A 25,073-nucleotide genomic window follows, 5' to 3' on the forward strand; every position below is an offset into this window, starting at 1 on the left:
GAAAGAAAGAACTATTTTTTTTTTTTTTTTGCCTCAGCACAACTTGTGGGATCTTACTTGGCTGAAGACCAGGAATTGAACATGGGGCCAGCACAGTGAAAGCATGGAGTCCTAACCACTGGACCACCAGGGAAGTCCCTGGAACTAGTCTTATATCTGAACATCTCAAGGTTCTTGACAGTCTTACTGATCCTGTGGCCTGAGCAAGAACAAAGGTCTATCGGTGGATGAGATCTGAGATTAGAATCGCATTATGGAATCTCAGTGCTATCTTGGGCTGTAAAATCACTATGGATGGTGACTACAGCCATGAAATTAGAGAACGGTTGCTTCTTGGCAGGAAATCTATGACAAACCTAAACAATGTGTTAAAAAGCAAAGACATTCCTTTGCCAACAAAGGTCCATATAGTCAAGGCTATGGTCTTTCCATATGGTTGTGAGAGCTGGACCAATAAACAAGGCAGAGTGTCTTAGAATTGATACTTTCAAACTGTGGTGCTGGAGAAGACTTGAGAGTTCCTTGGACAGCAAGGAGATCAAACCAGTCAATCCTAAAGGAAATCAACCCTGAATATTCACTGGAAGGACTGATGCTGATGCTCCAATACTTTGGTCCCCTGATGAGAACAGCCAACTCACTGGAAAAGACGCTGATGCTGGGAAAGATTGAAGACAGAAGGATGAGATGGCTGGATGGCATCACCAATGCAATGGACATGAACTTGGGAAAACTCCAGGAGATGATGAGAGACAGGAAGGCCTGGCATGCTGCAGTCCATGGGGTCGCGAAGAGTCAGACATGACTGGGTGACTGAACAACAACAATGAGCAGACCAGAGGGTGCATCCTGCCTGCACGCAGGCCAGGAACACTGCCACGTAACAGTGCCAGATGAGTGAACAGAGGATGTTTCTCAAACCATGGTGAGTGTTTCTGTTGATGCAGGGCAAGATACTTGAAGGGGTGGGGCCAGGATTCAATCCAAAAGGTTCAGTACAGTGGTCAAAGCTTCAGGCTTCAGAAAGATCTGACTAGGGTAGAGTTTGAGGTCTGCTGAGGATTTGCCATGGCCGTGGGCAAGCTATTCTTTACTTCCCCAAGCCTCAGTTTCCTCATCTGTAAAAACAAAATAACAGTGCTACCACCCAGAGAGGTAGATAGGCTTTGTGGAGTCTGAAGTGTGTACCACTGGGAGGCGGGTTGGGGTAGCAGTTACCAGTGGAGAGAGCCTCTTTAAGAAAAAGAACACAAAATTACAAATTCAAAATTGCATGTAGGACCTTGGAAAGGGTCCCATGTAAGGGAGGGACCCAGACAAATCTGTTTCAGATGCTACCAGTTGCCTGTAAGATCACCTAAATAAAGCTCGTGGCACATGAGATAATTATGTAGGGAATGGTATGGCTTGAGTAAAGTGCTGTAATTTTGAGGGAGGAGGAAATTTTGGCCCATTCGTCTGTCACTGAAGCAGAGATAATGACAGAGAATGGAACACTAGAGAAATCTCCAAAGCCTTCTTTAGCCGCACAGTTCTGTTTTGACGGTCACATGTGACTTTAGGCAACTCACTCCCTCAGCTGAGGCCAGTGTCCTATCCAGTGAAATGGGGCTGGGTTAGGGGTTGAGGAATCTCTGCCTCTCCAATCCTTTCTAAAAGGATCCTCCTCTCTCCCTGAAGCCTCACAAAAGTTAAGAAGCAGTTAGAGGTGAGTAAGTGGGGCTCCTTTATTTTCCAGCTTAATAAAGGGGAGCTCCTAGAAGGATGCCTTACAGCAGATATGCGGCCAATGGGAAGTGGGGCCCTGCCCCTGTGGAGGTGGAGGAGGGTTGGTGTTCTCTTGGAAGTAGACATAGGTTATTGGCTAAAAAACTGAATGGATGCATTGAGCTCTCATCCCTACTCTGTCACTTTTTTAGTTATGTGACCTTGCTAAGTGCTAAGTCACTTCAGTCGTGTCCGACTCTGTGCGACCCATCCCTGGGATTCTCCAGGCAAGAACACTGGAGTGGGTTGCCATTTCCTTCTCCAACGTGTGAAAGTGAAAAGTGAAAGTGAAGTTGCTCAGTCTTGTCCGACTAGTAGCGACCCCATGGACTGTAGCCCACCAGGCTCCTCTGTCCATGGGATTTTCTAGGCAAGAGTACTGGAGTGGCTTGCCATTGCCTTCTCCGTATGTGACCTTAGGCAGATCCTTTTAGTTCAGAGCCTGATTTCCTCACTATTTAATTTATAGGACTAAGTAAGAAAATATAGGGAAAGCGCTTAGAAGAGCATCTGTCCCTTAGAGAAATGCTTAATAAATATTAGTCATCAAAATGATCAGTATCGTAGTTGCTGTTGCCACTGCTGTTGTTAGGTAAGCAGGGATGACTCCCTTCCCAGACCCCTCCCCTCCCTTCCTTTCCTCCTCAGTCTGGGGATTGTTCCTCTTCTATGGGGCTTCTTCAGGCAGGAGGCACACCCTCTGGGGGAGGTGGGCGGGGCCTCTTTCCCGCTTGGCCAGAGCCTGCAAAAAGGCACAACCGCAGAGCTGGGGTTTTGCACCTGACTGGACACCTTCCTGCTCAGTGCTGACCCCCTCCATCACCGGGAGCCCTCTCTTTCTGAACAGCCATGTCCATGGCAAAGAGTGCCAGGGCTCCTCAGGAAGCAGTTGACCTCAATCTGGACTTCAGGTCCCCTCCTGAAAGTGCCAAGAAGCTGCCGAACAAGGACTCTGATTTCTTGGATGGAAGCCCTTCCGAGTCACCCGGCTTGGAGACGACCAAGGGCATAACGTGAGTGCTCTTTACTGCCATCTCCATTTATGCCTTCCAGTCTGGAAGCTTACAGTGGCAAGAACCCCGAGAGGGGTGTTGACCCCCAACCTATCGTGCACATGGGGAGACCAAGGCTGCAAGAAATGCAGTCGGAGGCTGAGTCAACTTGAGAACTTAAAGGGGCAGGAGGGGAGACTGTCAGAAAGCCCTCAGGATATAGTGATCTACCCCCCAACACATGCATATGGGGAAACTAAGGTAGCTTACCCCAGGCCACGCCCTGGCTCATTGGTAGGGTGGGGGCTGGAATCCAGTGCTGGCCCTAGAGTCTGTTTGTTTGTTTGTTTGTTTGCTTGCTTGCTTGTTTTTAACTGAAGTACAGCCCTAAAGTCAGTTTATTTTATTTTTATTGAAGTGTAGCCCTGGAATCAGTTTTGCTTCTGGCTGGCCCTGATAATGTCTGGGAGGGTGGCAGAATCCCCAGCTTCTGGGTGTAGAAGGTGACGCTTGAGCTAAAACCACAGACAATCAAGCATTGCCTCCTCCCTGCAGTTACCTGGCCTCTATTTCAATTGAGAACTGCAATGACAACATCAGAAGCACAGTATGTAGAAGAGTCTGGTTTCTTCCACCTTCCTGGGTCTGTGTGGAGGGAATGGGAGATCTCTGGTGAGGCTTTCAAACCATGACAAGGAGGGATATACTCAAAGCAGGGAAGCCAAGCTACAGGCTCCAGCTCACTTCCTCTCCACCCTTCTGCTAAGCAGCATGGCTAGTGGCTGATGGGCATGGTGGTAAAGATCCTGCAGCTTTATGAAGAAAACATTGACCCTGTCGATATAGTAGAAAGGACATATGCATCCAAGAAGGTCTGCTCCTTCTTTTTCAAAACCTCAGTTTATCCCCATATGCAAAACAGGGATACATTGCTGGCAATGTGAATTTAAGGAGGGTGGCTGTGGAAATTAAATCTGAAAGGTTGAATGTTGTAGGGTTAGGGGGACAGTGTACAGCAAAGAGGGAGAAGTTATGATAAAGGGGCAGACAAAGCTGCTCCCATGACACCCTGCAGGACGATTCAGGGATGGACACAATGACCGACATTATGGCATGGTTCACTTGCCCTAGGACTAGTCCTGGGAATTGCTAAGAATTCACAATCCTGAGAGTGAGCCCTTCAGGACTTGGGACCATCCACTGCTGAAGTGGGGTATTTCAGAGATTTTATTATTTAAAAAATTTTTTCCACACCATGGGACATATGAGACCTTAGTTCCTCAACCAGGGATTGAACCTGCAAGCCTCTAATTGGAAGCAAAGAGTCTTAACCACCAGACCACCAGGGAAGTCCCTGTTCAGTTCAGTTCAGTCATTCTGTCATGTCCCACTCTTTGCGACCCCATGAACCGCTGCACGCCAGGCCTCCCTGTCCGTTGCCAACTGCCAGAGTCTACCCAAACCCATGTCCATTGAGTCGGTGATGCCATTCAACCATCTCTTCCTCTGTCATCCCCTTCTCCTCCTGCCCTCAATCTTTCCCAGCATCAGGGTCTTTTCCAGTGAGTCAGCTCTTCGCATCAGGTGGCCAGAGTATTGGAGTTTCAGCTTCAATATCAGTCCTTCCAATGAATACCCAGGACTGATCTCCTTTAGGATGGACTGGTTGGAAGTCCCTGAGGTGGGGTATTTCTCAATCAGAGACCTTGAGGGAACCAGTTAACTCTTATCTTCTGAACTAAAACATAGTTTAATGGTAATTTTAACTATGTAAGAATCAAAAATATAAAGCAAGTCAGAACTTGCTTCTGGTTTGGAGGGAGGTAATAAACAGGTCAAGTAAGTATGGTACCTGTGAAGAACATTCACCTGGGTTTGAATTCCCACTTTAGCTACTTAGCAGCCAGAGCAAGTGATAGAACTTCTCAGTACTCTAGGCTCTCCCCTGTGAAATACAGTCAGCTCCTCCCAGGTTGGCTGCAAAGGACATCATGGAGGAAGCCCCCACGTGCAGTGCCTGCAAGCTGACTGCCACAACTATAATGATGTTCCAGAGTCACCGAAGTAGCTAGGACTAGCACCCAGGTCTCCTGCCTCCCAGCCCAGTGCTTTGCCCAGTTCACTACATTATTAAGTTGCCTGAGTGGTCTAAAGTTAAATTCCGATTTCCTAAGTCCTTTAGATAGAAATTTCCAAGTGACCCGTTGACCGTGGTTGCCAAACAAACCCATCATTGGAGAACCGTGGGGTGCAGTGCTCTGTCAGCGATGTTGACACCCACAGGGTGAGAGAAAAGCATGCAAAGACTCTCCCACCCTCTTTCCCCTGCAGTTTTTCTCTTTAACCCTTATCAAGTCAATGGGCAATTTCTCAGGAAGCTAGAGGATTCAGAGATTAATATAAAGATACAGGTGTTTGGGACAGGTCTTTCAAAAATACCATTCCTGCTAATATTTACAGAGGCTTAGCAAAGCAGACATGTTGCCCGTGATAACACAGCTAGTTAAATAGTAGCCCTTGGTTTTTTGTTTGTTTGTTTGGTTTTGGCCAAGCTATGTACACCAAGATCTGGTTGGGATCTTGGTTCCCCAACCAGGGATTGAACCCAAGCCCCCCATTCAGTGGAAGCATGGAGTCTTAAGCAATAGACTACCATGGAAGTCCAGCCTTGGGTTTTAATCCCTGATATGTCCAACCCCAGAGACTAGGCTTTTTCCAGAGTACCTCTGCTGTTTTGCGTAGTAAGTCTCCTTACTGGAAGGCTCTCATGGGAAAGTGCTAAAGTTTCTCAACTTGTAAACATGATACTCAGTTTAACCTGGTCTAAGTACAAAGAGGTGTGAAGATAGGTTGTTAATTCACCATCAAAGAGAGTATATGTTTCTCCCTGATGGTTTAGACCTTGTCTTCTGGACCACCTTCACATCTATCTTAAAGAAAGTTCTGAAATTTGGGTTTTGTTTCTGTTGGAGGTGGGAGGAGACTTGCTATTCCCCAGTTTGATATCCTGGCCTGAGGTGAAAAAAAATCCCTCTGGAGCCCAAAGCCTAAATTACCCTGTCCCAGCAGATACCCACCTGGAGACCCAAGTCACTTTATTTCTTTACCAGAAGTCACATGATTTCTTTCTGCTGCCTCCCCTTTCCCCTTTCCTCTGAGTTCAATTCTGTATCTGCTAACGGTGCTGTGACCATGGGTGCTCTCTGAGCCTTAGTTCCCTTGATTATGAAATGGGGCTGTCTCTTTAACTCATCTATCTGAACTCCTTTCCTGGAGACAGCCCAGTAGAAGTGGGGTGAAGAACAGAGACTCTGAGACAGTTTCTGGGTATATATACCCAGAATATCCTTAGATAGTCCACAGGGTCACAGAGAGTTGGACTCAACTGAAACAACTTAGCACGCACACATCCTTAGATAAGTCTATTAAAAAAAAAATCTCTATTCCTCAGTTTCCTCATCTGCAAAATAAAGGTAATAACCTACTTCCTCATCATCACAAGAAGATTAAATGAGATAATGCATGAAATCCTTAGCATAATGTCTGTTATATATTATAGTAAGTGTTCTAATGGCGTATATTAAGTGTGAGCTGTTAAAACCAATGCATGCATGCTAAGTCACTTCAGTCATGTCTGATTCTGCGACCCCATGGACTGTAGCCCGCCAGGCTCCTCTGTCCATGGGATTCTCCAGGCAAGAATACTGAAGTGGGTTGCCATGCCCTCCTCCAGGGGATCTTCCCAACCCAGGGATCAAACACGAGTCTCCTGCACTACAGGCAGATTGTTTACCACTGAGTCACCAGAAAGAAAGTGAAGTCGCTCAGTCGTGTCCGACTCTTTGCAACCCCATGGACTGTAGCCTACCAGGTTCCTCCATCCATGGGATTTTCCAGGCAAGAATACCGGAGTGGGTTGCCATTTCCTTCTCCAGGAGATCTTCCCAACCCAGGATTGAACCCGGGTCTCCCGCATTGTAGGCAGATACTTTACTGTCTGAGCCACCAGAGAAGCCCCTAAAACCAGGATAGTTCAGGGTAAACTGGGATGCTTTGTCACCCTACATGAGACCCAGAGTGCCAGAAAAGGCTATGGGGACTGAGATACAGACAGGAGTCTACTTATGGACCAGTTCAACTCAGGCATGGCATGCTGGGATGGGATGCCTGTTGGATTGCCTCACCTCTGCGCACCCACATGCTCATGTCTTTTTCCTCTACTTTAGAGCATTCCAGACCTTGGTTCACCTGGTGAAAGGTAACATAGGCACAGGGGTCCTGGGACTCCCACTGGCTATGAAGAATGCAGGCATCCTGGTAAGAGGGGCTGCTGAAGGTGGGCCCAGTACAACTGGATAGTAGCTGGGAGTAGCAGGACAGGGTCTACAGTGGCCTACAGTGAGCAATCTTTCTGAAAAGCAACTTGGAGTCTAGACATCGAAACTGGGTTTGACTTCTGGCTCTGCCACAGACTTTGAGTGGCCTCAGTGAGTCAGTTGTCTACAGTCCAGGTGTCAGTTTCCTCCCTTGTGCAATGCTAGGGTTAGACCATAGCTTGTTTTCCAACTATGCTCTATAAAGCACTAGCTCTCAGGGACACTCAGAACCCACAAGGATCAGAATTCAGAGTCCCTTACTCCCACCACAGCACCTCATTGTAATTGCTTTTTGCACTTTATTGGAGTACTACTTGAGATCACATTTGAAAGAATACATAATATTGTAAGCCAACTATACTTCAAGAAAGAAAAAAGAAAGAATAAGTGTTTCTGCTAAAAAGGGCTTGCAAACCAGTTTGCTAGAAAGTTCTCTGATTCCTGAATATGATCTGCGCTACCGAATCTCTCCTCTCCGTGTTATTCACAAACTCATTCTCTCCTCTCTTCCCTTGCCCCTTGGCCCATCCTCCAGATGGGCCCACTCAGTTTGCTGGCCATGGGCCTCATCTCCTGCCACTGTATGCACATCCTGATCAGGTGTGCCCGGCGCTTCTGCCACAGGTAAGGAAAACAGCATCTTGTTAACTCCCTCAGTACTTGGTTCTCAGAAACATCCCACGTAATAAGATTTCACTTCTTAATTTCCTTCAACAAGGCCCAGAAAAAAAGAAAAGCATTTGGGGCAGGGACCTAAGGAGGCTCTGCCATGTGACTCATTAGCTGATCTCAATCAGACCATTGTGCTTATCCACTTGGCTCTTCTGTAAATTGGACATAAACAATCCATGCCTAACCATGCCTCAGAGAATTGTCATGAGGATCCAGTAGAATCATGGACATGAGAACACCTGTACCCATGCAATATATGTGTTATTACCCTTGTTATGTAGTCACCGCCCCGACTGACAGGTAAGGAAAACAAGCCATCAAGGAAATACCACCAGGTGTCGAAAGTCTGAACTAGAACTTGGGTGTCTGCCCCAGTGTTCTTTCCATTCCAGCTGGGTTCTGCCTTGCTATGTGTCTCCTGACTTTTCAGTATGTGATCTTAGGTTAAACTGCCTCCTGGTAACTATATGCACTCTCTTCTGCAGGTTCAATAAGCCCTTTATGGACTATGGGGATACAGTGATGCATGGACTAGAAGCCAACCCCAGTGCCTGGCTCCGGAACCACGCACACTGGGGAAGGTATCTTATTCTTGCTTTGCCCAAAGTATGAAGAACATGTGACTGTCAGGGCTTCCCTCTTCCCTGCAAAGTTGGCTCATGTGATACAGAACAGTGAACTTTACATGAAAGGAGTTCAGTGGCAATCTGCCTGATCCAGCCTTATTCCTTATATATATACAGAGTGCTCATTCCTTTGCTGTCCAACTTTAATTTCATTCATTTTTTTATTAAACCACATTTATTTAGTTGAAGCTGCCTACCAGGCCCCAGAAATACCGTGGAAAACCAGGCAAACAAAGCTTTGCCCTTGCAGAATCCATAGTCCAGTGGGAAACACAGATCTTAAACAGTTTAAGACACAAGTTACTTAATAGTCACTGGGACAAGTACCATGAAGGAAGGAAGTACTAGTTGCTCCCAAGCAGGTAAGAAGAGGTATGTGGGTTCAGGTAGACTTCCTAGGAAGAAACAGTTGAGATTAGGTCTGCTAAAAGGCATTCTTGGGAATAAGGAATTACCTAGGGGAAAGTGGGCAGGGTCTGAGGGGCCTTCCAGGAAAAGGACCAAAATATGAAGGTCCTAAAGCAAGAGGGAGAATATGACAGTTTCAGGGTAAAGAAAGACCAGGTGGCTTGCTGGCAGATAGGGAGATGATGCTGAAGACCCAGGGCCTTATCAAGGTCTACATTTTAGACCCTCTTTAAGGTCTTGTTCTTTTCTTAAAAGCAACTAAGAAACCTTTGGAGGGTTTTACTCAGAGGCTTTCCTGTTTTAATCATATTTGCATTATCTAAAGATCTATCTGGCTTCTTTAAGGAGAATAAATTGTAAGGAAGCAAAAGTATACTTAGCCCCATGAAGGGGCTGTTGACAACATCCTGGTGGCAGGTGACAGTGAAGGCTGGGTCCAGGCTGGTGGCAGTGGGAATGGAGAAAAGTGAATTTGGTCATTATTTGGATCTTAGGGTTGTGGGGGAAGGGAAGTGCCAAGGTAGACTTCTGGTGACTACTGTTTTGGATATACGAGCAGTTGCATCAAGTGGGTAGTTACGTGTATAGGTTTGAATCTATCTTCATGCAGGAGACACTGAATGAAAGTCATTAGCTTTGAAGCCAGGGGACAGAAAAGGTCTCTTAGGGAGAAAGTATATAATGAGAAGAAAATAAACCAAAAAACCAAGACATTGATTCCTTGGTGAGCTCAAGTCTTCCTCCTGCAACTCCCACTTTTTTTGCTTTCAGAGATGGTAGAAAATCAGTACCTTCTGTCCCCCGGTTTTTCTTGTTTAGTCACTAAGTCGTGTCCAATTCTTTGCAACCCCATGGACTGTAGCCCACCAGGCTCCTCTGTCCATGGGATTTCCCAAGCAAGAATACTGGAGTGGGTTGCCATGCCCTCCTTCAGGGGACCTTGCCTGGGATCAAACCCATGTCTCCTGCATTGCAGGTGGATTCTTTACTGCTGAGCCACCTGGGAAGCCTCTGTTCCCTGGAACTTTGGACTATCTACTCTTTTGTCTTCATTTTCAGACCTCTCCCCATCTTCTCTACTCTTTTCTGCACATCTCTAGATTATCAAAGTCTCTTTTGAACTGTGATACTCCAAACTGCACTACCTGAGGTGTGCCTTGCCCATGAGCATCATGGGTCTGGTGCCTCTCTTGACCCAAAGCCCCTTCACACATTGCATTATAAATTCAGTCTACAAGCAGACTAGAAAGGCTATGGGATAAGTACCAGGATTTTCCCAACTGTGTAACCCAAGAGGAGGCTTTTGTCTGTCGAAACTCCTCAGATCTTCAACTCATTGTTGAGCATGTAAGGTAGATTTTCCTGCTTTATTTAGGAACACCACTCCATTAATTATCTCTTCTCCTATAACCTGAACTTCTTTTTGAACTATGAATTCTTCCTCCCAATGTTGAAATGTGTTCCTATATCTCCATCTTAAAAATAAATTTATTAATAAAGCCTCCTGGACCATATACCACCCTCTATCTCATATTCATTTTCTGATTATTCAACAGATATATACTACTAAATACCTTCAGTATATTCAGTTCAGTTCAGTTCAGTCGCTCAGTCGTGTCCGACTCTCCGCGACCCCATGAATCACAGCATGCCAGGCCTCCCTATCCATCACCAACTCCCGGAGTTCACTCAAACTCATGTCCACAGAGTCGGTGATGCCATCCAGCCATCTCATTCTCTGTCGTCCCCTTTTCCTCCCGCCCCCAACCTTTCCCAGCATCAGAGTCTATTCCAGTGAGTCAACTCGTCTCATGAGGTGGCCAAAGTATTGGAGTTTCAGCTTTAGCATCAGTCCTTCCAATGAACACCCAGGATTGATCTTCTTTAGAATGGACTGGTTGGATCTCCTTGCAGTCCAAGGGACTCTCAAGAGTCTTCTCCAACACCACAGTTCAAAAGCATCAATTCTTCGGCGAACAGCTTTCTTCACAGTGCAACACTCACATCCATACATGACCACGGGAAAAACCATAGCCTTGACTAGACGGACCTTGGTTGGCAAAGTAATGTCTCTGCTTTTTAATATACTATCAAGGTTGGTCATAACTTTCCTTCCAAGGAGTAAGCATCTTTTAATTTCATGGCTGCAATCAGGAAGTGCTTTAATCAGTGGGTTTACAGTAATGAACAAAAGGGGCACCTTCAACACTGGAACTCACACCCTAACTTCATGAAAGAAAAGCTCACCCTCTGACTTTACTTCCACACACCCCATCACACCTCCTTCATGGGTCCCCTGGCCCTCCTGTCATATACTTCTACCAAAGTCCTTTCCACCAGTGTCCTAAAAGAAAACCCTGATATACCTTCTTTGCCCCAGAGAACCTCTCAGAGGCAGTAGGGACAACTGACTGTTCTCTTCTTTAAACATTTTCTCTACACTTGACTTCTGTTAAGCCCCTTTTCACCCTAGTTTCCCCACCTACTTCTCTGGCCATTACTTTGCAGGCTTTTTGTTTCTCTTCTCCTTTTAAATGTTGGTATTCTCTAGGGTTTGGAACGCTGCCTTTTCTTCTTTCTCTGTACCCTTTCCAACACAGATTCACCTTCTCAAAGATTTATCCGTTACCTGAATAAAAGTATTTTGTCCTTTATCCATTACCTGGGTAAAGAATTTGTCTATTTCCTGGACAAATCAGCATTTTCAGATCCCAGTATATGGCTGAATGTCTCCTGTAGGAACCTTAAGCTCAACAATTCAAGTACTGAATGTGCCATTCCTCCCCTTCCCTAAAACCTCTTATTCTGAGTTTCCCTGTTCATTTTGTTGTCCAGGTAAAAAAAACTTGGCACTTACCTTAGGTCATTTCCTTTTTCCTTTCCCTGGATGTAGGTGGTCACCAGGTTCTGTAAATTTTTGTTACCTAGTATCTCTTAAAATGCTTTCTGTTCTCTCATTCTAATGACCATGGCTTTGTCCAGGTGGCTGCCATCTTTCACCTCCATTATCAGGTCTTCCTATCCTCAGTCTTGGCCCCTCCAGTGACTCTCCACATGGCCGCTGTAGAACTCTGCCTAATCCCTCTGCTGAAATGCTTTTTCGTCACTTCTTCCTCACCATCTGCTCCTCCTCTTTATTCCTTTTCTTTCTCTTTCTTCCTCTTCCCAAGGGACTCTGCTCAGGTATTGGTTTTTCTAAAAAGGCTGTCTGCTCCCTAATTTGGGTAAATTGCCCTTTTTACCATGGCCCTTAGGACCATGTTATTTATTTATTTATTTTTTGTCTATCTCATCCACTAATCTCTCAACCTCAATCTCAGTAGAGGAAAGGGCCATGTGTTATTTGTCTGTGTATCCTCTGTGCCTAATATGGTGTCTGGCACTGGTAGGAAAAGTTTTAATGATCGCTAATAAGCTGAGCCTACTGCCTTATATCAGTTAGTATCAACACAGAGCTGGGTATGGGGCAAGGTTTCTGACGATGAAGAATTTTACCACTTGCTGAGCTGAGAGTGTGGGGGTGATTGAGAAACATGTTTTTAAAAGAACTATTGTTACATCCCTTCTTACTACCCCATTGTTGATTGTGGTGGCAGGACCAAGGGTGCTGGTTAAGGGTCACCAAACCCTGAGGACAGAAGTGGAAATGACAAGTCAATTCTTCTTTTATAACAAGTTTTTTCTTTCTCTCTGCTCTCTTTCAGGTGTATTGTGAGCTTCTTTCTTATAGTCACCCAGATGGGCTTCTGCTGCGTATACATTGTGTTTCTGGCTGATAATTTAAAACAGGTAGAGTCTTCTAGGGCGAAGGTAATGGCACCCCACTCCAGTACTCTTGCCTGGAAAATCCCATGGACGGAGGAACCTGATAGGCTGCAGTCCATGGGGATGCTAAGAGTCGGACACGACTGAGCGACTTCACTTTCACTTCTCACTTTTATGCATTGGAGAAGGAAATGGCAACCCACTCCAGTGTTCTTGCCTGGAGAATCCCAGGGACAGGGGAGCCTGGTGGGCTGCTGTCTCTGGGGTCGCACAGAGTCGGACACGACTGACATGACTTAACAGCAGTAGCAGCAGCAGCAGAGTCTTCTAGAGAAGGTGAGAGGGGAAAAGATCTGCAAAAGGAGGGTCCTCTCTTTTTAGTTGTTCAACAAATGGCTTCTTCTCTTTGGGCCCTAGTGTCATCATGGGGCTTCCCAGGTGGCACAGTGGTAAAGAATCCATCTGCCAATGCAGGAGACACAAGAAATGAGAGTTCAATCCCTGGGTCAGTAAGATCCCCTGGAGAAGGAAATGGCAACCCACTCCACTATTCTTGCCTGGGAAATCCCATGGACAGAGGAGGCTGGTAGGCTATAGTCCATGGGGTCGTAGAGTTAGATATGGCCGAGCATGCATGCACACACATATTCTCATCATACAATGAAGGCTATAGTACATGGGGTTGCAGAGTTAGACATGACTGAGCATGCATGCACACGCATATTTTCATCATACAAAGGAAGGTAAACTAGATGTTATCAGTGAACACAGACTTCCCCCAGTTCATAAATCTGCAGATTTCTGTAAGTGGTTACTTTTCCACAGTACCTTTTGTCCAAGAGTTGCCTTAATCATCCTTAACTCTTCTTAAACTGATAACAGGTCTTTTCAAATGATGCCTAATCTTTGAGTCATCTTTATTACCTTTAATTGCTTCATCTCTATGGTTTAACAGTTTTTGTTCCCAAGAAATTCTTTCAATCTGACCCAGAGGTTATGTCTTAGCAATTTGAGCAAAATAATATGGGTAATAACAGAGATCATCCTTAATCAATAAGCTTAACAAAGAACACTGTTCTTTAGGGTTTTTTTTTCTTAATGTAGTATCAGAAATTTGGAAATGTAAAAAAAAAATTAAATAGAAGGAAAAAATTGTAAGAATTCAAAGTTAGTTTCTATTATGTGTCAGGTATAATGCTGATCATTTTATAAGCTTTCCCTCATTTAGTTCTCTCCATGGTCTTATTATGGGCTTCCCTGGTGGCTGAGATGGTAAAGAATCTGGCTGCAATGTGGGAGACCTGGGTTTAATCCCTGGGTTGGGAAGATACCCTGGAGGAGGGCATGGCAACCCACTCCAGTATTCTTGCCTGGAGAATCTGCATGGACAGAGGAGCCTGGAGGGCTACAGTCCATGGGGTAGCAAAGAGTTGGACATGACTGAACAACTAAGCATACGTGGTCTTATCAGAGTAGGTACTGCAGTTATTCCCATCTTGCAGGTGAGAAAACTGATGTTATGAACTCTATAATTTATATAAATAGAGTCACAGAGCAAAGGTTAAAAACATAGGCCTTTTAACATCACAGCTCTAGTTTTTAAACACTATGCTATACTGCCTCTCAAAGTAAAACAAAAGTATTCTTAATCTAACACTCATTGGTATTGTTTTATTTTTAATGACATTTTAGTTGCCCTTTATTGTGTTTATTTTTTACTAGGGAGTTCGAGAATCTTTTCATATATTTATTGGCAGTTTGTATTTTTCCTCCTTCTTTTTTTTGGTTGTGCTAGGTCTTTGTTGCTGCATGCAGGTTTTCTCTTGTGTGGGAAGCAGGGGCTAATCTTTGTTGCAGAGCATAGGCTTCTCATTGCGGCGGCTCTTCTTGTTGCAGAGCTCAGGTGCTAGAGCACAGGCTCAGCGCATGCAGCATGCCGGCTGAGTAGTTGTGGCACACGGGCTTAGTTGCTCCATGGTAAGTGGAATTTTCCTGGACCAGCCATAAAACTCGTGTCCACTGCGTTGGTAGGCAGATTCTTATCCGCTGTATCCAGATTGTATCCACCAGGGAAGTCTTGTTGTTGTGTAAAATGAGTGTTCACTGATTAGCATTTTCAATGTTCTTAAAACTTTTTGTGTAATTTAAAAATTTTTATTTGTTTGGCTGCACAGAGTCTTAGTTGTGGCACATGGGATCTTTGATCTTCACTGCAGCGTGTGGGATCTAGTTCCCTGGCCAGGGATGGAACCCAAGCCCCCTGCATTAGGAGCGAGGAGTCTTAGCCACTGGACTACCAGGAAAGTCCCTAGAATAATTTTTAATAGTTTTATAATTTTCCATCACACTGAAGACTTAATCTTTTATCATCTGATATTTTGTTTCCCTTTGTTTTTCTACTATAATCTGTACAAATCTTTGTATACCTGTTTATTTCTTTAGTAAATGTATATTTTAAGTAAAATCACTGGATCAGGGAGTTTGATTTGAAGGCTCTTAATTGCCACGTTGCTGCTCAGAAATCAATCTGACATTAGCAGAACTTTGTCAGTCATCTGCCTAGAGACAAGGTGAGCATTGTCTCAAGGACTTTGCAGACTAAGTGGGGATGTGCTCTGAGGCATATGAATAAAGCTGAATACCAATATAATATTTTGGTTCTGGATCAGTACTCCATTAATACCCTGAAGTTGGGCATGCTTAATTGTGGACTAAGGTGCAGAAATGTATGGGAGCAGGAGAAGTTGTTGGAGCAAGGGAAGGCTCCCTTGAAAAGATGCATCTGAGCTGGCATTGAAAGGTAGGTTGGAGAAGTGCTGGCAATCAAGGTAGGAGGAGGAATAAACACCTGGAGGCAGGAATGTATGGGACTTTCTCAGGAAAGGCAGTACAAGTGGTTATAGAAGAAGGTGTGGGCCTTAGGAGAGGAAGAGCCTTCACAGTTGAATGGGTCCATTTATGGCAGGCGTTGAATACCTGGCTAATTTTCCAAGTATTTTTCCTATTGTAGTGAGGAATCTGAAAAAAACAAGACTTGATGATTGATTTATGTATTCATGATTTGTTAAATGAAAAGGAGATTGCAAAATAAGAGTATATAATTACAGTCTTGTAAAATAAAAAGGATGTGTGTAATTTATGTAATCTGTGATATTGCGTAGAACATGGGTAGATGAATATATTGCAAAGTATTACCATGCTACCCATGGGTACTGAGATTACCATTGCTTCTTCATTTTCTTCTTGCCTAACTCCAGTTTCTAATTGTTCTGCAATGGATTGTGGTGCTTACACAATAAGACTGTATCCATTGAGTCATGCTGATTCCAAAGGAGGGTGGTACCCTCCCACCTACCCCCACTTTGCCAGGGGCTGTTTGTATAGTATACAGGGGCTGTTCCATGTTTGCCACAATGACTGGGGGATGCTAATAGCTTCTGTTGGGTGGCATTCAAGGATGCTAAATGTCCTGCAACGAATGGTCCAATGCTCACAAGGAAGAGTTCTCTCACTCAAAATGTCAGTGTTAGTCTAATTAAGAAACAACAATGAGCTGTTTTGGTTATAAGCAGAAGAAACAGGTTCAGTAGAACTTAAGCAGAAAATAAGTTTAGTGGAACAAGATTGGCTAACATCCAAAATGACAGAGAAAACTTTAAAAAATGTGTTTCAGAAAAGGACAGGAACAAGAACCAGGCCATCAAGGGAGATGTTGATAGTAGAACTGATGAGCGCTCTCCTCAGGGATTCCCTGTCAGAAGTAATGTTTGCCCTTTTCCAGTTCTGCTTTTTGTCATTTTGCTATAGATTCAGATTCCAGGGAGAGATGTGAGTGCCCCTGCTTGAGTCAAGGGCCAGTCCTTTGGCTCTGCCACATGACTGTGATTTACAGTCCACCAAGACTCTGATGCTGGGAAAGGTTGGGGGCTGGAGGAGAAGGGGACGACAGAGAATGAGATGGCTGGATGGCATCACCGACTCTGTGGACATGAGTTTGAGTGAACTCTGGAAGTTGGTGATGGTCAGGGAGCCCTGGCGTGCTGTGATTCATGGGGTCGCGGAGAGTCGGACATGACTGACTGAGCGACTGAACTGAACTGAACTGAAGGCTGTATTCAGGTGAGAGAGAGTGCACCAAAAATAAATCAAAATCAAGAGGAATGGATTCCAGGTTGCCAAAAGCCAACCAAGAGCCACTCTAAGTTTAGGCATTTATGCTTATTAAAGTTATTTCTGCAGCTTCTTTTGAGGAAGTATGATGCAAAAGATTTGCAGTAAGAAGTCCTAAAGTCACTCTAACTCACTGTAAGACCTGGGCATGTGAAACATGCCAGCTGTTTGTGAGGGAGTCTGATGATGGGCCAGGCACTGAGCTAATCATGCGGCCATTGCTCTTCCCATTCCTCTCCCAGGTAGTGGAAGCAGTTAATAGCACAACCAACAACTGCCATTATGAGACAGTGATTCTGACTCCCACCATGGACTCTCGACTCTACATGCTCACCTTCCTGCCCTTCCTGGTACTGATAGTTCTCATCCGGAACCTCAGGGTCCTGACTGTCTTCTCCCTGTTGGCCAACATCACCATGCTGATCAGCTTGATCATCATTGTCCAGTACATCGTCCAGGTTAGCACACTACACTCCGACTCCTCCAATGAGCAGAGCATTTTATCAATGATAGACCGACACTTGGGGTCATCCCCAAGGGTCAGTATGTATGCACTTCAGTCTGCAGCTTAGAACTCACTTTATTGTAAGATTTCTTCCTCAAAGATGTCTCTGTGCACTCTCACTCTTCAGGATATCTCTTCTTTCATGTAGCTTCTCCAGTACTCATTTTATATCAAATCCTGGTTTTAGGAGAAAAACTGTACTTTGCAAGGAAAGTATCTTGATTGGTGAACTGCAGACCATTTCTATAACGGTTGGAGAGCAGCAGAAGGCAAATAAAAAGCAGGATTTTCTACCAGAGCTAAACTTTATTGAACTAGTCTTATATCCTCTAAGCTGCAGTTCCAAGTAATTCCACAATTATCCCTAGAAGTTCAAGAGAAAACAATGACAGCTAGTTGTAGAGGTATAAAAGACCACAAATGAAGCTATCATGATGTAAATCACACATCTTTGAAGCTGAGTTATGGATATTGATTTTCCGTTAATTTCCTACTTTTCTATCCTTTCTAATTTTTGTTTTATAATAGACAAGACTACATAGAAATTTAAATCCAAAAGACCCAGGTAGTATAATCTATAAAACATCTGAAAGGTATTATGCCTAATACATCTCAGGTGTTTCCTTCTTTCAGAAGTCACAAGAAAAAAAGTTATATTGTCCAGCTAAATATTTTAGGATAAACACAGATAAGTCTTAAAGCAATATTGATAGATTCTACAGAATTGAATTTCACAATGAAACAGCTACTTCTGATTAATTTTTGGTCTATTCCAGAGGTTGCTCAGTTAGAGAAATGGTTCTGTCATTTTGATCTGTCATAGTAGATCACAAGGTACTTTAATAAAATATTTATTCCACACACTTTCCTTCTATTTATAGCTCACTGAAGAAGAAAAGGGAACTTTAATACTTAGCTAACTTACTATACTTTGGGCTCCCTAGAATATCACTGTAACTGTAGTCACAGTGAGTTCCAACATCTGTATCCACTGGTACATGCAAAGTGTTCTTGTGCACTTTATACTAGTACTAATCTGTGTTATATAAGATTTTCTTCTGGAGAATTCTGATAAATTAGACACCCTCCATGAGATCCTGATACTTCAATATTCTGATAATGCCTCAGTCTTTCTTTCCTCTTTGGTATTGGGCAATGTTAAAATCAACTTTGATTGTTGCCTGCTTCCTTTTGAAGTTTTATGAATTTCTTGACATTCAATTTTTTGTTTTTATAATTCAGGTATACTCTCAGAATACTCTCCCTCTTAAAGGAGCCCAAACATGCTTTAAGAGTAAATGCCTTATCATATTTCTTTATCTCATAGGAAATTCCAGACCCCCACCAGTTGCCACTGGTAGCAAATTGGAAGACCTACTCGCTCTTCTTTGGAACAGCCATTTTTTCATTTGAAAGCATTGGTGTGGTAAGGTTTGAATTGAGGTAGACTTTCCCAGGTGCTGTGGGTGGCCTTCTGAACAGGAGCTGGGAGCTCTGGATTTCTGTGTGCACAAGAGAAACTAACCTCTGACTTCACTTGGGTCAGTTTTCACCAGCAAGAGAAAATAGGTTATTATAGCAGAGAGGTTAGAATGCTCAGGATATAGTTTTATTCCTGTCCCAATATGTTTATTAAAGATTTATCTTCATATAAACATACATTTCCTCATCTTTAAAAATCAAGATAAAATGGAGGTGTATAATTTAAGTTACAGGATTTTTATGAAACATAAAAAAGGTTTAAAATGGAAAGTATAGTATATTTACAGTGGAATATTGTACAGTCTCTACTTGCACACTTGAAAAAGAAGAGTGCTGTGTATAATTTTTTGCTTCCAGTTTTTTGAGATATAATTGACATATAGCACTGTTTAAGTTTAAAGGTGTATGGCATAATGATTTGACTTACGTAGATCATGAAATGATTATCATAGTAAGTTTAATGAACATGCATCATCTCATATAGATACAAAATTAATCAAATAGAAAAAATTTTTCCTTGTGATGAGAACTTATGATTCACTTTAACCTTCATATATAGTGTTAATTATATTTGATCTACAGCACTATGTTCGTTTGTGTTACTTACAACAAATTTGATATTTCTGTGGGTTTCAAAATGATCACCATGATAAATCTAGTTATGATAATATCACAATACAAAGATATCACTTAGTTACTGGCTGTATTCCCCTTCAAAGATATTACATAGTTATTGACTGTATTCTCTGTACTATACATTTCTCACCTGTGACTCATTTATTTTGCGACGAGTAGTCTGTGTCTCTTTGTGCCTCTATGCTTTTTACATTTACTATTAATTTATATACAGTACAATTCACTTTTATTTGATGTACATTGCTGTAAGTTTCAAGAAATGTGGAGTCATAGATGTACCACAGTCAGAACACAGAACAATTCCCCCACCATGAAAAGCTTCCTTGTGTTGCCCCTTTTGTAATCCACTTACCCCCACTCCCATTCAGTTCAGTTCAGTTCAGTCGCTCAGTCGTGTCTGACTCTTTGTCACTCCCATTAACCCCTGGCGTTTATCTTCTGTTCTCTGTCTCTGTTGTTTTATTTTTTTCCAGAATGCCATCCACATGGGATCAGATAGTATGTAACTTTTTAAGCCTGGCTTCTTTCACTTAGCTGCATGTAAGATCCACATGGTTGCATGCATCAGGACCTCATTGCTTTCTACCCCTGAGCATCCACTGTACGAGCAGTACCATGATTTGCTTATCTGTCGCCTGTTGAAGGACATTTAGGTTGTTTCTGATTTCTGATGATTATGAGTAATGCTACTGTAAGCATTTGTATACAGGGTTTTGTGTAAACGTATGTTTTCATTTCTCTAGGAATAGGTTTGTTAGGTCACATGCTAATGTATGTTTAACTTTATAGAAAATTGCCAAACAGATTTCCAGAATGGCTGTACCGTTTTTGCATTGCCACCAGATGTACAAGAGTTAAGAGTTCCTTTGTATCTTTGCTGGTTCTTATCTGTATTTGTAATGTTTTTCTAAATTTAAGCCAATCTAATAGGTGTGTAGTGGTATTTGATTGTAATTTCATTTGCATTTTACTGATGACCAACGATGTTGAGCCTCTTTTTATGGGCTTGTTTGATACCTGTATATTGTCTTCAGTATAGTTCCTGTTCAGATATTTTGTGAATTTTTTAAAAACTGAACGGTTATCTTTTATTGTTGAGCTTTAAAAATTCTTTATATATTCCAAATGCAAATCCTTTATTAGACATGTAATTTGCAAATATTTTCTCTAGTCTGTAGCTTACCTTTTCATTCTCATAACAGTGTCTTCTCTAGAGAAAAAGTTTTAATTTTGATAAAGTTCAACATATCGAAAATTTTCATTTATGGATCTTACTTTTCATGTTTTCTCTAAAATGCTTTGTCTAATCCAAGATCACAATGATTTTTCTATTATTTCTTCTAAATATTTTGTTTTCATTGTACATTTAGATCTATGATCCATTCTGAGTTAATTTTCATTAAAAGTGTTTATATGTCGAAGTTCAGTTTTTAACTGAAGGATGCCCAATTATTACTGCATCATTTGTTGAATAGACTGCTCTCCATTTAAATTACCTTTGCATCTTTGTAAAAAGCTAATTGGTATATGAGTATGGGTTAGTTTCTGGATTTTCTATACTGATTCATTAATCAATGTGTCTATTCTCTCATGAGTACAAAAATACCTTGATAGCACAAGCTTTATCTTAAAATTATGTCATATTAGACATGATTTGTCCTAATTAGACAACTTTGTTCTAATTAGTATTTGTGTGATGTATCTTTTTTCCATCCCCTTAATTTTTTATCAAGATAAAATTCACCATTTTAACCATTTTGAAGTATATAGTTCAGTGACTTGTAGTGCCTTCACAATATTGTGCAGTCATCACCACTGTCTAATTCTGAAACATTTTCATCATGCTTAAAAGAGACCCTGTTGCCCATTAAGCAGTCACACTCCACACTCCAGTCCCCTCTTCACCAGCCCTGGCAACCACAATCTTTGTCTTTTAATTGGTGTGGTTAGACCATTTGCAATTAATGTAGTTGTCATGTTTAAAGGTCTGCATTTTGTTATTTGTTTTCTGTTTTATCTTTCCTATTTTCTCTTTTGTGATGTTTTTATCTGGTTACTTTCAAAATACTTTTCTAGAAATCTGGTTTTCAGCAGCTGTATTATATTGTCTAGATAAGTGTTCTTTGAGTTTGTCCTATTTAATTTTCACTTAGTTTCTTGAATCTGTAAATACATGTCATTTACCTACTATGGGAAGTTTCAGCTATTATCTTTTCCAAAATTTTTTTCTGTACCAAGCTCTGTCTCCTTCCCTTCTGGGACTCCAGTGACCTGAATGTTAGACACTTTGATATATGTCCCACTAGTTTCTGAGGCCCTATTCATTTTTTAAAATGATTTTTTTCTCTCTTATGTTCCGATTCAATAGTTCCTGTTGATCTATTTTCAAGAGAGGGGAGAAGTCACTGACTGTGTTCTGTCATTTACATTGGGCCCCTTCAATAGGGGTTCTTAGTTCTAAAATTTCACCTTGGTTCTTTGGTTCTTATTCTTTCAGCTTCTTTGCTGAGAACTTTTATCTGTTGATTTGTTTCAATAGTGTTCTCCCTACTTCACAGAAGTTGGTTATAATAATTGCTTTAAAGTCTTTGATATTTCCACAATTTGAGCATCTTAGGATTGACATCTGTTATCTTTTCCCTTGAGAAGTGCTGAGATTTTCCTGGTTCTTTGTATGCTGACTAATTATAGACTGTATTCTATACATTTTGAATATTGTTTTATGAGACTCTGGAGCATGTTAAAATCCTCTGAAGAATATTAATCTTTTATTTTAGCAAGCAATCAATCTGATTAGATTCAGACCACAAGTCCTGATCCATCTTCAGGTGATCATGGTTTTATTTATTTGTTCATACATAGTTTTTATTTCGGAGAAGACAATGGCACCCCACTCCAGTACTCTTGCCTGGAGAATCCCATGGACAGAGGAGCCTGGTAAACTGCAGTCCATGGGGTCACTACAAGTCAGACACGACTGAGCAACTTCACTTTCACTTTTCACTTTCCTGTGTTGGAAAAGGAAATTGCAACCCACTCCAGTGTTCTGGAGAATCCCAGGGACGGGGGAGCCTGGTGGGCTGCCATCTGTGGGGTCACACAGAGTCGGACACAACTGAAGTGATTTAGCAGCAGCAGCAGTTTTTATTTACAGGTTTGACAAGGATGCAAGGTATAGAACAGAGGTAGCTTCAGCTGTACTTTCTTTAGTATAAATCTTTGATCAGTTTGCTTCTCACACTGGTTTTGTTCAGACATGTCACAGCTTAGACCATGGTTTTAATATCAGACTAGTTTTCAGACTTTGAAGTGATATTTGGCTTCACCTTGCCTTTATACTACCCAGAGGCCAGATGGTGGTTCCCACGATAGTTTAGTTCTCAAAAGTTTTCTTTTAATGCTTCACATCAGTTGCACATGTACAGCTCAGGGCTGAGCCCAGACTTCATTCACAGATTTAGAGGGTCACTTTCTCTGGCTCCCTCCTTTCCATGTTTTCCTGCACACTCACCAGTGTGTTGCACACTCATTCAGCAGCTCCTTTTTCTGGTCCTCTGGCTAGAAAGTCAGGGTTTCAGCCTCCCTACATGTCTGTCCAGTTCTTGTGACTGGACCTCACTCAAGGGTGAGTATCAAGAGTAAAGAGAGGAGGAAAGAGTAATAGGGATTCCTTCCATGGGCATGCAGCCTGTGAGGTCATATGGGGCCCTGCCTTTTAGAAGGATCCCACTCTTGGTTTAATGCCCTGCATTCATCATACTGAAATTCTTGACCTTTGACCAAGTGGTTCTTCATTGTCATTCTGCACTGGGCCCCACAAATTATGTAGCCAATCCAATTCCCCTTTTACTCTTTGGACTCTCAAAGCACCTTTTCCCTGTTCCTCTGCTCCAAGAGAATTAGTGTGTCTCAGATTCTTAGGTGCCTCTGGAACCAGTGCAGTCACTGGTATAGCAGACTGTTGCTCGCTCTGTGCCTGAGACTTCCCTTGGGAGCATGGCTTGGAGAGTAGAAAGGAAGCAGGAATAATCGGAATTCTCTCCATGCTCTCCGTCCCACAGGGTACCCTATTTTATGTCTTCCAGCCAGAAAGAGGGTTTCTGCTTGATTTTTTTCCCATCTGCATCCACAACATAGTTCTAGGATTCGGACTCTCCTTAACTAGGAGATACAAGAAGGAAAAAAAGTCAGGAAATTCATTGCCATAATGGCCATTTTTACTGGTTTTGAGCAATTCACCTTCCATTATATATTTTTCAGAGTCCATGGCTAGTGGCTTAATATATTCTGTCCAGGGCTTTTAGTCTTAATCAATGAGAGAGAGATGACACAGTATGCTTACAGCATCTTAATGAAACTGCGAACAGTGGCCAAACAAAGCACACTTGCTGGCCGGGTTGGGCCACACCAGGGAGTTGATCTCCTTGGTCTGGTCAACCTGCAGGTCTCTTCCAGCTCTGAATGGTCCTGGGATCATTTTGTGACTCCAGGCCTGTCTTTCCTTTTTTTCCTTTAATTGTGGTAAAATGCACCTAAAATTTACCATCTTAACTTTTTTTAATTAATTTATTTTTTATTGAAGAATAATTGCTTTAAAGAATTTTGCTGTTTTCTGTCAAACCTCAACATGAATCAGCCATAGGTATACATATATCCCTTCCCTTTTTTTTTGTTATTTTTTAATCTTTATTACAAATTTTTATTACAAATCCCCTCCCTTTTGAAACTCCCTCCCATCTGCCTCCCCCTCCCACCCCTCTAGGTTGCTACAGAGCCCCTGCTTGAGCTTCCTGAGCCGTAAGTATACATTTCAATGACATAAAGTATATTCGTATTGTTATACAACCATCATCACCATCTATCTCTTTTCATCGTGCAAAACCAAAACTGTGTACCCACTAAACAATAACTCCTCACTTATCCCTCCCCTGGCCTGTGGGAATCACCAGTCTACTTTCTGACTCCGAGTCTGACTACTTCAGTTACCTCAGTGAGTGGGATCACACAGTATCTGTCATTTTGTGACTGGCTTAGTTCATTTAGTTTATGTCTTCAAGAGTTGTCCATGTTGGGGCATATATCAGAATTTCCTTTTTTTAAAGGCTGAATAATATTCCATTGTGTGTATGGACCACACTTTGTTTATCCATTCCTTCATCAGTGGACATTTGGGGTGCCTCGAACTTGTGGCTACTGTGAATAATGCTGCTATGAATGCAGGTGTACAAATTTCTGTGCATGTTCCTACTTCCGATTTTGTATCCATACTCCCAGAAATGGCATGCCTTCCTCTTGATGCCCATGTTCCTCTTTCTCTTCCTTTCTTCTTACATTGTGATATTTCTGTAGGTTCTGCCCTTGGAAAACAAGATGAAGGATGCCCGCCGCTTCCCAGTCATCCTGTCTTTGGGAATGTCCATCATTACTGCCCTCTACATTAGTGTTGGGACTCTGGGCTACCTGCGATTTGGAGATGATGTCAAGGCCAGCATAACGCTTAACCTGCCCAACTGCTGGTAACTCCATGGGTCTCAGGTGGTGGGGACTCAGGGCCAGTGGGCATAGGAACATATATGTCACTTTCTCCTCCCTTCCACAGAAGGCAAACTGAGGTCTGGAGGGCATCCACAAGGAGAAGCGGAGCTGTCACTGGAACCCTGGGCTCTAGATTCTC

At 42.6% G+C, this 25,073-nt stretch overlaps 1 protein-coding gene across 1 annotated transcript in view; it reads left to right on the top strand.

The window, feature by feature from the left end:
* The first annotated feature begins 2,549 nt into the window (after nucleotides 1-2,549).
* The window catches only part of SLC36A2 (solute carrier family 36 member 2), a 28,572-nt gene continuing 6,048 nt past the window's right edge, over nucleotides 2,550-25,073 (top strand). The window contains exons 1-8 of the mRNA XM_055429764.2: nucleotides 2,550-2,780; nucleotides 6,986-7,076; nucleotides 7,671-7,759; nucleotides 8,293-8,388; nucleotides 12,546-12,630; nucleotides 17,019-17,234; nucleotides 18,609-18,707; nucleotides 24,749-24,915. Coding sequence (XP_055285739.2) covers nucleotides 2,617-2,780; nucleotides 6,986-7,076; nucleotides 7,671-7,759; nucleotides 8,293-8,388; nucleotides 12,546-12,630; nucleotides 17,019-17,234; nucleotides 18,609-18,707; nucleotides 24,749-24,915 — 1,007 coding nt within the window. The 5' untranslated portion in view covers nucleotides 2,550-2,616. The remainder of the gene's footprint in view (nucleotides 2,781-6,985; nucleotides 7,077-7,670; nucleotides 7,760-8,292; nucleotides 8,389-12,545; nucleotides 12,631-17,018; nucleotides 17,235-18,608; nucleotides 18,708-24,748; nucleotides 24,916-25,073) is intronic.

Source organism: Moschus berezovskii, chromosome 8 (genome assembly GCF_049115385.1).
Source record: "Moschus berezovskii isolate FMDL1 chromosome 8, NW_MosBer_1.0, whole genome shotgun sequence".
Classification (NCBI taxonomy): Eukaryota; Metazoa; Chordata; class Mammalia; order Artiodactyla; family Moschidae; genus Moschus; species Moschus berezovskii.